This window comes from Arvicola amphibius, chromosome 5 (assembly GCF_903992535.2).
Source record: "Arvicola amphibius chromosome 5, mArvAmp1.2, whole genome shotgun sequence".
Lineage (NCBI taxonomy): Eukaryota > Metazoa > Chordata > Mammalia > Rodentia > Cricetidae > Arvicola > Arvicola amphibius.
In genome coordinates, this window is record NC_052051.1 from 48,906,528 (window position 1) to 48,919,711 (window position 13,184).

General features: G+C 36.6%; 1 protein-coding gene across 2 annotated transcripts in view; it reads left to right on the plus strand.

Moving 5' to 3' along the window:
- Positions 1 to 13,184, plus strand: part of Trpm7 (transient receptor potential cation channel subfamily M member 7) — an 88,766-nt gene that overhangs the window by 60,136 nt on the left and 15,446 nt on the right. For both annotated transcript variants that reach the window (XM_038331606.2, XM_038331607.2), the window contains exons 24-28: positions 2,188 to 2,372; positions 4,040 to 4,172; positions 5,252 to 5,964; positions 8,329 to 8,396; positions 11,091 to 11,184. In XM_038331606.2, coding sequence (XP_038187534.1) covers positions 2,188 to 2,372; positions 4,040 to 4,172; positions 5,252 to 5,964; positions 8,329 to 8,396; positions 11,091 to 11,184 — 1,193 coding nt within the window. The remainder of the gene's footprint in view (positions 1 to 2,187; positions 2,373 to 4,039; positions 4,173 to 5,251; positions 5,965 to 8,328; positions 8,397 to 11,090; positions 11,185 to 13,184) is intronic.

The following is a 13,184-nucleotide window of genomic DNA, read 5'->3' on the forward strand; positions in this document are numbered from 1 at the left end:
CTCTATGGCAGCAGGAATCCGCAAATGCTGTCCCGCTCGCCTAAGCCTGATTCCGCCATCTGCCCAGGTGCAGGCAGGGAGCAGTGAGCCATTGGCATGGTCTCAGAGAACTTTCTTTCCGATCCCAAGCGGGCAAGGTTTTTAAGTGGATTTAGTCACCACGTTGGAGCGCCAATCTGTAGTGTGAAACGGCGGGGCTGCGTCCCGCCACCCGCCGCCGGCTAGCTTTACACCCGAAATAATTACACGGAAACTGTATTCTTTTAAATACTGCCTGGCCCATAGTTTCAGCCTCTTATTGGTTAATTCTCTCATCTTCCTTTAACCCATATTTAATAATCTGCGTAGCACCACGAAGTGCGGCTTACCAGGAGAGATCTTAACCTGCGTCCATCTCGGAGAGGAGCAGCATGGAGACTCACCACGCGACTCCCTGAAGCGTCTCCCCCACTCTACTTCCTTGTTCCCACAATTCTGTTCTGTCTACTCCACCTACCTAATTTTCTGTTCTCTTAAAGGGCCAAGGCAGTTTTCTTTATTAATTAACCAATGAAAGAAATATAGACAGATAACTCTCCTCCATCATATATCTCCTTCACATGCATATGTGTATAAGGATGTTTATGACGTGGAGGGTGGAGGTAGATTTTGGGTGTGTTTGTTGATCATTCTCTACTTTAGTTTAAATTTAATTTCTAGTTTCTGTGTTTAGGTATGTTTTTGCTTGCATGCATGTCTATACCACATTCAAGCAGTTAAACTCTTGTGAGCTTCCATGTGGACCTTGGGAACCAAACTCTGTGAAAGGACAGCCAGTATAGTTAATGGCTTAGTTTTCTCTCTAGCCTCTCCTCATTTTTTAAAGATTTATTTATTATGTATACAGTTCTGCCTGTGTGTTTTCCTATATTCCACAAGAAGGTACCAGATCTCATTATAGATGGTTGTGAGCCACCATGTGGTTGCTGGAAATTGAATTCAAGACCCCTGTAAGAACATCCAGTGCTCTTAACCTCTGAACCATCTCTCCAGTCCCAATCTCTACCTTACTTTTAAAGAAAGGGTCAAAAGATTGGTGAGATGAGTTGATAAAGGTGCTTATTAACAGTCCCCAGGATGGGGGCTGGAGAGATGACTCAGTGGTCAAGAGCACTGCCTTCTCTTCCAAAGGTCCTGAGTTCAATTCCCTGCAACCACATGGTGGCTCACAACCATTTGTAATGAGGTCTGGTGCCCTCTTCTGGCCTGCAGGCATACACGCAGACAGAATAGTGTATACATGATAAATAAATATGAAAAAAAGTTAAAAAAAAAAAAAGTCCCCAGGACCTACATGGTGAGGAGACCTGTGCACATACACCTGCACATGACACACATAAGAAAAAAATGTTTTAAAATTTTTGATCTTTATCTCAGATTTTTCTTGGGTTGCTAGAGAATTGCAGAAAAACACAGAACTTAACAGTAATTATACTTGATATTTAGGTTACATCCGTATAACATTTTGGGGAATATATAAATTGTGGTTCTCAAAATAATCTTATTCTGTGTGTGTGTGTAAATGTGCACATATTTTTTGAGACAGTTCTGGCTGTCCTAGAACTATCTTTGTAGACCAGGTTGCCCTGCCTGTAGATCCTCCCTCTGCATCACCACGCCTGGCAGTTTTATGTTTAAGCAGTTTTTAATGACTATGTCATTCTCCATGACCTAGACTGTATTTCATGCCAGTATATTAAAATGCTCCATTAGATTATCATTTTTTGCTGCTAAACATTTTTTTCGAAAAAAAATTTTTTTCTTTCTAAATGTTCAGAACTGTTGAGGATATGAACTTCAAGTCTGTTTGACTTTAAATCAAAATAAGGCTGTGTCCCTAGCTATGTAAACCAGGCTGGCCTCAAACTCACAGTTATCTGTCTGCTTCTCTGTCCCAAGTGCTAGGGTTAAAGACTGTTTTATCCATTACATATAGTTTTGTAAAAGCTTCAAGCCATTCCTTTCCTGCACATTTTTCTAAGGTTATTATTAAGGTCCTCAACAATATCAACCTTTATGTTACATATAGTTTTTCATTTACATTTTTTGAATGAAAGTATACTAAAGTATGTAGTACAAAATTAAGGTGAAATATTTAGTATTTAAATTTTCAGAATATAATTGCTTTATTTTTGTTCATTATTCTAGTAATGTATATTTACAAGTGAAGGCAATTTCCAATATTGTATGGAAGTATCAGCGTTATCATTTTATTATGGCTTATCATGAGAAACCAGTTCTGCCTCCTCCACTTATCATTCTCAGCCATATAGTTTCTCTGTTTTGCTGTGTATGTAAAAGAAGAAAGAAAGATAAGACTTCTGATGGACCAAGTAAGTAAAATAAATTAAAGAAAATGGTTTTTTGCTTCTCAATATTATACTTGAATACTAAATATTGATTTTAGAGATAAGCTATTAGATTAGTTATTGTGAGAATTCTAAATTTGTCTCAACATTAAGCAATTTTAGGTACAGTTTAAGTATCTGCAAATAAGAACTATGATAATTTGGATATTAAAGACCAGTCTTTTTAAGAATTAGAGTGTGCACATAAAGTGATAGCTATGAAATCAAACTGGCCAGAAGACAACTAAAATTAAAAGTTAGTAAATTATTACAAGTGCTTCAAACATCAAATATTTCATAAAGTGCAAATAACTAGACACAGCAGGAAAACACCTGAGTCTGGGTAGAGTGTGATGACATGGGTTGAGATACTTTGGTTGATTAGGGCGCCTACTTTCCTCATCTGCTACTTTCTCTTTATTAGGCCAAATAGTATTATTTTTTTCTTCTTTGAGATAGGGTGTATTTTGGAGGCTGTTTTGGAACTTTAGACGAGGCTAGCCTTGAATTCACAGAGATCTGCCTGCCCCTGCCTCCTGAGTGCTGAGATTAAAGGCGTGTGCCACCACCACACAGCCCAAATAGTATTCTTGATTATTTTTATTTCAAGTATAATAATCTTCTTCTATGTCACATATAAATGTTATATCAGATACAGAGAACAAAAAGGTTTTTTTCAGCTGGGTTTGGTGGCACATACCTTTAATCCCCGCACTAGGGAGGCAGAAACAAACAGATCTCTGTGAGTTCAAGACTATCCTGATCTTCAGAGAAAGTTCTAGTAGCCAGGGCTGTTACAAAGAGAAACCCTATCTTGAGGGAAAAACAAACAAATTTTAAAATACATTAACTTTAGCAACACCCTAACTTTCTACCAGTCAAAAGCTTAAGTGTCTTCAGATTAATTCAGATCATAGCAGAGATGTCTTTTCTGTCTATTTCAAAAATGCCTTGATTTATGACTTTTTCTGTTCTGTTACTATGAAAATTTCATAAAACTGCTTCCATGTTTTAACATGGAATTTGGGTAATCTAAATTTCTGTTTCTGGGCCCTTGTAACTCATATTTGGCCTTAAAACAAACTGTTAATCATTTAAACAATAACAAAATAATATGATCATAAAAGTCAATTTGATATTTAACTTCTTTTGGGGAATGGCCCCTCAGGGTTTTTTGTTGTTCTTGTTAAAAATGGTAACCTGTGTCATTTTACCTGTTCTTGAAACCCATTCTTTCAAATTAGTGCATCTTTACACAACCTGCGGTAAATCAACAAGTCAGTTATATTTAAATTTTTTGTGGTTTTCTTTCTCGTAAAATTCTTAAATTTCTGCTACAAGATACATGATCGGAGAACTAAGCAAGAAATAGGAAAGACATAGTATGAAAGAAGAAAGTAAAAGGAGTTGAAATATCTAAAACTTGGGCGTGGTTTGCATGCCTTTAATCTTAGCATTTGGGAGGCAGAGGCAAGGGGATGTGTGTGAGTTCCAGGACTACGTAGAGTAGTATTTATACCAAAAAAAAAAATAATTGTCTATCAAATAAACAACAACAACAAAAAAGGTATAAGTAGAAAGAGAAAGACATGAGCTGAAATCTAGTGGGTAGCGTTCATTGTGTTCTAATTTTTTTCTGGTCTCCTCCTTAGAACTTTTCTTAACAGAAGAAGATCAAAAGAAACTCCATGACTTTGAAGAGCAGTGTGTTGAAATGTATTTTGATGAAAAGGATGATAAATTCCATTCTGGGAGTGAGGAGAGAATCCGTGTCACTTTTGACAGGTAGATAGGCTCTTTAATTATTACTGACTGTATTTTAAAATGGATCCTGTTAGTTGATATATGTTCTCTGTTCAGTTTAGTTTATCAGGTAAAAAACTTGATATTACACACATTGGGAAATCAGGTCAATTCTTTACATTTACTACATGTAACCCAGTAGATCTCTTGTTACAAGCTGTTATTTTATGTGTATGAGTGTCTTATATACAAGTGTATATATGTGTGTGTGTGTGTGTGTGTGTGTGTTCACATGTGCATTTGTGTTCATGTGGAGGTCAGAAGAAGGCATTGATCTCCTGGAACTGGGGTTCCAGATAGTTATGAGCCACTGTGAGAGTGATGGGATTCAAATCCCAAGTCCTCTGGAAGACCAGTTCTTAACCACTGAGCCACCGTCTAGCCCCTTACTTTACTCTTTAGTGATGCTAGGGGTCAAGCTCATGCCCACACTTATTAGGAAATGCTTATACCTTTTAGTCTGGTCCTTAGCGCTCTTGTTTTTTGACTGTAGTTACAAGGAGAGAAGAGTTGGTATTCTTAACTTTTCAAGAAGATAAAAGTAATGTTTTCATAACTATTTTAAGGCTTTTGTTTCTTTACAATGTTTTTGTTTCATATTAGAAGCATGTGGTATTTGTGTATGACACTGATGATAGTCCTTTGTATATGTAGTTTTATATACATTTTGAAGGAGTGAACTCAGATAGCCTATGGAACAAAATTTATTTGTAAAACTTTGTGTTTTAAGCCAGGAATAGAAATGGTGGTGCACACTTTTAATCCCAACCCTAGGGAGGCAGAGGTAGGCAGATCTCTGTGAGTTTGAAGCCAACCTGGTCTATAGAGTGAGTTCTAAGACAGGACTACACAAAGAAACCCTGTCTCAGGGAAAAAAATATTGCCCCTGTGTATGCATGACATGTGGAGGGCATGTTTGCCGTGGTTTCAGTGAAGACTTTAGAGGACAACATTTTCTCTTGACCAGATTACAGAGCTCAAACTTCGGTCTTTAATGAGCCATCTCCCTGTCCCGTCTACATTATTTTTAACATCTGAAATGCCCTTTTGTCCCCCTACAGAGTGGAGCAGATGTGCATTCAGATTAAAGAAGTTGGAGATCGTGTCAACTACATAAAAAGATCATTACAGTCTTTAGATTCTCAAATTGGCCATCTGCAAGATCTTTCAGCCCTGACAGTAGATACATTAAAAACACTTACAGCCCAGAAAGCTTCAGAAGCTAGCAAAGTTCACAATGAGATCACTCGGGAATTGAGTATTTCCAAACACTTGACCCAGAATCTTATTGATGACGTTCCTGTAAGACCTATGTGGAAGAAGCATAGCGTTGTAAATACACTGAGTTCCTCTCTTCCTCAAGGTGATCGTGAAAGTAATAATCCTTTTCTTTGTAACATTTTTATGAAAGATGAAAAAGACCCCCAGTATAACATATTTGGTCAAGATTTGCCTGTGATACCCCAGAGAAAAGAATTCAACATTCCAGAGGCTGGTTCCTCCTGTGGTGCCTTATTCCCAAGTGCTGTTTCTCCCCCAGAATTAAGACAGAGGCGACATGGGGTAGAAATCTTAAAAATATTTAATAAAAATCAGAAACTAGGCAGTTCACCTAATAGTTCACCACATATGTCATCCCCACCAACCAAATTTTCTGTGAGTACTCCATCTCAGCCAAGTTGCAAAAACCACTTGGAATCTGCAACCAAAGATCTAGAACCTGTTTTCTATAAAGCTGCAGAAGGAGATAACATAGAATTTGGAGCATTCGTGGGTAAGTTTGGCAAACTATTGCTGCATATTAGTGTTGCTTTTGATGTCAGAAACACTACCTTAGAAAAGTAATTAGCTAATTAATAAAAATGTACTGTAAGACAGGTTGCCATTAATTATATACTTATTTGGGAACTGTCTTTTGAATTTAATACATATTCAGTTGGATTTGTCAATTGTTGGAAGAATCTGAGTGATTTGTGAGTGGTAGATTCTAGGGTAAAAGTAGAAAGGTATAAGGGAGGTTGTGACACCAATATGAATAGGGCCAATGTGTAATTTCATATACAACCAAGACAGTGTTGAAAGTGACTGTATACTACAAGTAATTACGTTAGGATTAAAGGGACAGCACATACATTCATTACTAAACAGCGATACAATAGGCATTATAATCATATTAAAAACTTTAATAAAAGCCGGGCAGTGGTGGCGCAAGCCTTTAATTCCAGCACTCGGGAGGCAGAGGCAGGCGGATCTCTGTGAGTTCGAGACCAGCCTGGTCTACAAGAGCTAGCTTCAGGACAGGCTCTAAAACTGCAGAGAAACCCTGTCTCGAAAAACAAAACAAAACAAAAAAAAACTTTAATAAAAACAGAAAAATAAATGGTTCACCCAAAAGCAACTTTTGTTACCCAACCAATCAAATCATTTCTGTATTTATGATCTACTCAATTATGTATCTAAAGATGAGAATATTTCTAGATAGATGATTTTCTTTATTTTATATGTATGAGTTTCTACCTGCAAATGTCTGTGTACCATGGGTGTACCTGTTGCCTGCAGTGGTCAGAAGAGGATATCAGTTCCCTTGAAAGTGGAGTTATGGATGGTTATAAGCCACTATGTGGGTGTTGGGAACTGAACCTGGATCTCTTCAAGACTAACAAGTGTTCTTAATTGCTGAGCCATCTCTCTAGCCCCCTCTCTCACTTTTATCAGATATTTTGTGCACTAAAGAACCAGCACAAAGGAGCTACCTTTTAAATTCACCTCCTTTCCCACACACTTCCCTGAGCATTGGCTAGTGGGTTAATAATGTCTCATTTAAGGGTTAGCACACAGTCATTTATTCTCAGCTCCTTCAACAACTATGGGCTGCCGCCCACTGCTAAAAGAAGCTTCTCTGACCATGGTCGAGAGGCTTCCAGGTCTATGGGTGCAAACAGACATTTAGAACATTTAGCAAAGTAACAGACATGAGTTTACAATGTCAGGCATGGATCTTTTGTGGAGCAAGCCTGAGATCCATTAGAAAGTAGTTTGTTCTACAGCATTCATTCCACTATTGCACCAGAAAAGATTGTTGCAAAAGGAAAGTCTTTTAGATAATAGTGATAGCATAAGTAAAGTAATGGAGAAAAATACTCTTTTGACAGTAATCATGTTAATAACATTTGTGAAAATTACTTGATCAGGAAAGGGATGGAGGGCTAGACTGTAGTAAAATAAAGTGTGAATGTGAGGAGTTGGACAATTACCTGAAAGCTTAAATGTGTTAAATGGTAATATAGACCTAGCATATTTGAATGTTAACAGCATGCCATATAGAGGAGAATAAACAACTGAAGAGAGAAAATGTCATAGGGCTAGCTGAGCTCTGTAATATGGGAGAATATAATGTTCTAATTGTCTTCTGATAGACTATTAAAGTATTTAAAGAGGGTTTTTTGTAATACCTTGCTCTCTTAGAGAAATATTCATACTATTACAAGGTCTACCTGAGGCCTTTTGCCTTTGTTGTCTGACTTTGTCCATTAACTTTCTGTTCTAGTCTTTAACTGTTATTCTAGCTTTTCCCAACCTATGAATTTATGTAGTCATGGACACTGTTATTATTATTTAGAGAATCTGTTAATAAGACCATGTAGAATATCCATATTAAGGCCAACCTGGCATGTTATCTAGGTATCAGATTACTGGTATTTATTATTAGTTTATGTGGTTAATTAAATAACATTTCCTACATTAAATCTATCCCAATCTTACCAAGTCTAAGTTTCCCTTAAACTTGTTTGAATATCTTGTTGCTCTTTCCTCTACCCCCCTTGTGCTGGGATACAGATGTTTGCCACTAAGCTTGGCTCAGTCTACTTTGTATTTCATTAGTAGGAGTAAAATGTCCCCTTCTAATTCTAAAGTTGACTTAGATTGTTTGTGGGGTTCTCAATAGGACATTGTTTGCTGTTGGACATCTTCCTGGTAGGTATTTTCAATATGACCTATAAAAAGAGCTAAAGGAAAGTTTACAGAGCCTGAAAACTACTTAAAAGATCAATATAAATCATTTGTTTCTAAGATTTTACTTCATCTAATAGGGAAGAAAAAGTTTCATTGTAACCTTTTTTCCTTTTCCCCTATTAAGGACACAGAGATAGTATGGATTTACAGAGGTTTAAAGAAACATCAAACAGAATAAAAGAACTGTTATCCGTAAGTGACACTTTTAAATGTCAGCACAATTAAATGTTATTTCACTTTTTGATCATTCTAAATAGAACTGAACTTTTCAATAAAAAGTAGGTTAGCAGAGATTGTCATTAGTATGATTATCATACACTTGAAACTATCAAATACCTGAAACTGTTATCATTATATTATTACCCCAGATACCTGAAACTGTTAGGCTTCAAGAGAAACATGAAAAAGTTCAAATTAGCTTGCATTTTTGTTAACTAAAATGTTTAACTTTTTTTTTAAAAGAAAGGGCTTTTCCCTGTTCATTTTCTATGGAGTTATTGCTGAGCTTAACTTTTCTTCAAGGATCCCATGTTTTTTAGAACACGATCGTTCCTTTCAAAGAACTTAGAATCTAGAAGTTAAAAGGCTATATATGATGTACATAGATAGATATTAAATAAGTTCCAATGACATCTAATGAATGAATGGAACAAATGGCAAAAAACAAAAAGATGTTTTCTTGCCGGAAAAGTGGTTTTTATTTCTGTTGCTTTCATAAATTACCCATAGCTACTCAGCACCTCAGGATCAGTGCTGTAGCTACACCATGAGTTTCTAGAAGTCTTAACTGTTCCATCAGATAACAGATACAGGAAACAAGAGTTGTTCCTAGAGATACAGAGATATAATAACTATCATGTCCTCTGAGTCACCACTCATATGACCCAAAGTTAACTGTGTCATTGCTGTCAGGCATATTGTATACTGCCCTGCATGTCAAACGCAGGCTCAGGTGCATTGTACTAAAATGATGAACATATTATCTAGTGGGTAGATGCTGTAAACCCATAATTTAATTGGTGAATATATGCAAATTGAGAGTGATGATTCTATATTTTCTATTTGCCTTAAAGTATGAAAATAGTTGTATGATTTTCTTGCTTCAAAAGAACAGCAGGTTGATATATAAAACATGATTGTAGGGTATTCACGGGTGACTAAATACCAGTAACATCTCATTAGTGTGTGGGAGTCAGAAGATGAGCTTAGCATCCACATAGCCTTTAAAGGAGGCGTCCATAAGTTTAGTGTTCCAGTCCTGACACTGTTCTTTATTCACAGTCCCTTCTCACTCCATTTTACATCTTAGTGGGATTTCTGAGACAGTCTAAATCTAAATCCTTATCTGCCTTGCCTCTCCTTCCCAAGAACGGGATTGTAGGCATGTGCTATTACATTCAGCTTCTTTGCACAGTATTTTCTATTCATTTTAGTTCTGTTGGCATACTTGTAAAGTTCTGGATATTTTCATTACATATGATAATTTTGAAGGAGAAAGCTAGATAAGTGGGTTGGATGCATTTTAGCTGGCACATGATACATGATAATGAAGTGGATTTTTTAGGTAAATGAAGTACTCTGGATATTCTTAAGTCTTAGGAAAGCTGTTATCTGAAATTATTTTAAATTAGCATTTTTTATCATATTTTCATATATTCAGTATATCGTATAGTATGAAGAGTGTGCAGCATCAAAGCCAGAGATGCTTAAGTTTTTTTTTTTTTTTGAGGTAATAATTTGCAGCAGTAATGTTTTGGTGACCAAGGTTCAGAAATACTTTAAAGGTTGTGTAATAGTCTTAGAATTGATAAAGTAAACAGTGTGGGGCTAGAGAGATTACTCGTTGGTTAGGAGCACTTGCTGCTCTCCCAAAGGATATGAATTTGGGTCCTGGAACCTACATCAGTCAGCTCAAGGAACCATGGGGTTTTTTTGTTTGTTTTGTTTGTTTTGTTTTTTGTTTTTTTTCTGGCCTTTGTGTGCAGCATGTGTATATGGCATGCACACAGACAGACATTCATAAAAATAAAACTTGAAAAAGTGGTGTGATGCCTTTCCCTAATTGTTTAATGAGATTCATTAGTTTGGAAAGAAGAAAGTCAAAGTGAAGTAACTATTAGATACTAAAATATTTTGTAGCTAGAATAGTTAAAACAAAAATATTTAATTAAATATTGTTGTTGTTGAAGTAAACCTTGAACAAAACAATTTAGTAGGAGGGCTGAATTTGAAATTAATAAAGGAAGTGCTTTGTTAGTATAAATTGGAGAACTAGGTAGAAATTTGAAAAGACTATGTCATCATGATTCTTATAAATGTGGATGAATCTTAGAGCTAAATATATAAAGTCTAATCATAGAAAATTTTAATAAAAATGCAAAATAATTATTAGGCCAGAAAGGCAGCAAGCCTTTCTAAAATGTATGAATAATACAAACAAAATGAAAGCTTCAGAGACACTGAAATATTGTATCCATGTGTCAGAACAAATTCAAAGAGAAATTAAGGTTTGACACATAGCTCCTACAAAGCAGTATGTATCAAGCCATGTGGCAATACTTTTTCCTTTATAAAGTAATAATGTTTTTGTTTTCAGTGTTCCCGCAGTTTTCTATATTTTTCCAAACATCTTGAGAATGTGTATTAGTATTAAAAGGATTCATTCAGATGGGTAGGTAGTTTTCAGGTAGTTTTTGAGATTCACATTAATATAACCAGATCTGTGTTATATACCTTTTAATGCTCGAATAGAAAAAAGCATATTGAGTCAGATCAAAAGAATTTCTATGCAGGACAATGGCTTGAAGTTCAATTGTTTTTAAAATTTATGTGCATATATATTTATGTTTATATGTACACACATACATATCTATATAATCTATACAGAATGATACTCCTTCTGAAAACACTTTGAAACATGTGGGTGCTGCTGGATATAGTGAGTGTCATAAGACTTCTGCTTCTCTTCATGCAGAACAAGGTGAGTGTTTTGACCTTATGAATTCTTTTAGCAGACATACTAAGCTTTAAGTGTGTATATATATCTTTGGAGTCTGTCCTGGAACTAGCTCTTGTAGCCCAGGCTGGCCTCGAACTCACAGAGATCCACCTGCCTCTGCCTCCCGAGTGCTGGGATTAAAGGCATGTGCCACGACCGCCCGGCTTTAAGTATATGTTTACCAAGTACCTTAGTAAATTTTATGTGAGTCAAAAGATGAAAATCCTGCTCAACAATAGTTAGTGTGACCTTGGAAATGAGTAATGTAATTCTTACATTTTCTCTCTCTCACACACACACACAAACACATGAATATGATATGTATATATATATATGATTATTTAGTCAGAAAAGAAATTATGAAATTCAAAGATCCTTTACATCTAATTTTAACATTTACAGATAGCATCAGTTTTTCAAAAAATTTATTTTTGTAGTTTCGCTTGGTTAAATTCTGTTGATATTAAAATACACTTTGAAAAATTATCACTTCTCATTCCAACCATACATGGTACCACTATTATTTTTGTCTGCATTTAGCTACTATATCCATTTTGTGGCCTGAAGGTCATATTCACCCATGGATAGCTACAAATTTAGGCCAACACAAAATAGTGACTTAGTAAAGCATAAGCATTTTGATTTTATTAATCTTAACTATGCATTTTTAAATTAATTTTTGAAAAAACTTTTCTCATTTTACATACCAATCCCAATTCCCACTCCCTCCCCTCTTCCTGCTCCTTCATCTCCTTCCCCTCTACCTCACCCCCCAATCCATTCCTCAGAGAGGGTAAGGTTTCCCATGAGAAGTCAACAAAATCTAGCACATTGCTTTGAGGCAGGACAAGGCCCTTCCCTAGGCTGAGCCTCCAAAGATAATGGATTCCAGAAAGCCAGTATAAGCAGTAGGGATAAATCCTGGTCTCACTGCCCGTGACCCCACAGTCTGCCCCAGCCATACAACTATCACCCATATTTGGCCCTATGATGGTTCCAGTGAGCTCCCATTAGCTCAGGTAAACTGTTTTAGTGGGTGTCCCCATCATGGTCCTGACCTCACTGCTTATATTATCACTTCTCCCTCTCTTCGACTGGACTTTGGCAGCTCAGCCCAGTGCTCAGCTGTGGTTCTCTGCCTCTGCTTCCATCATTTGCTTGATGAAGGTTCTGTGATGACTTTTAAGGTAGGCATTATTCTGACTACAGGGCAAGGCCAGTTCTGACACCCTCTCTACAATTGCTTAGGGTCCTAGCTGGAGTCATCCTTGTGGGTTTCTGGAAATTTCTCCAGTGCTAGGTTTCTTGCTAGCCCCAGAATGACTCCTTCAATCAAGATATCTCTTTCCTTGCCCTCTGTCTTTGTCCTTTCCCCATCTCTACCATCCCGTACCCTCAGTTCCACTTTCCCTTTCCCCTACTCTTCTCCTCCTTCCCTGCATGAACTTAGTAAATGATTACATTGTATCACAGTATCAGAGGTTGGGTGTGTCTGCTAGTCTTCATGCTTATGCAATCCTTTATAACAATATATGTTTTCCTATTTTCTATAATGTATACAAAAGATAGCATATTGTTCTTTTGTACTACTAATTTTTCATTTCCTGTATCATGGTGATATTTCCATATTAAGTATTTTTTCTTGTTTGTTTGAGACAGGGAATCAAAACTCCCTCAAACTCCCTGTGTAGCTAAGGGTGTCCTTGAATTCCTGATTCTTCTACCTCAGCCTCCTATTGCAGGGATTACAGATGTGTCATCATGCCTTGTTTTTGAGATCAGTCTTCACTGTAGCCCAGGCTGTTTCCAACTTTTGAACTCAAGTGGTCCTCCTGCCTCAGTGTCCCTAGTTGCTGGTATTATAGGTGCATACCACCATACCTGGCTTTGTTTTTATATAAATACCTATAATTGAAAGGCTGAATAGTTGTGACGTTTTCCTTTTAAAATCAGCACTTCCTTGTCCCTTCACAATCACTTCT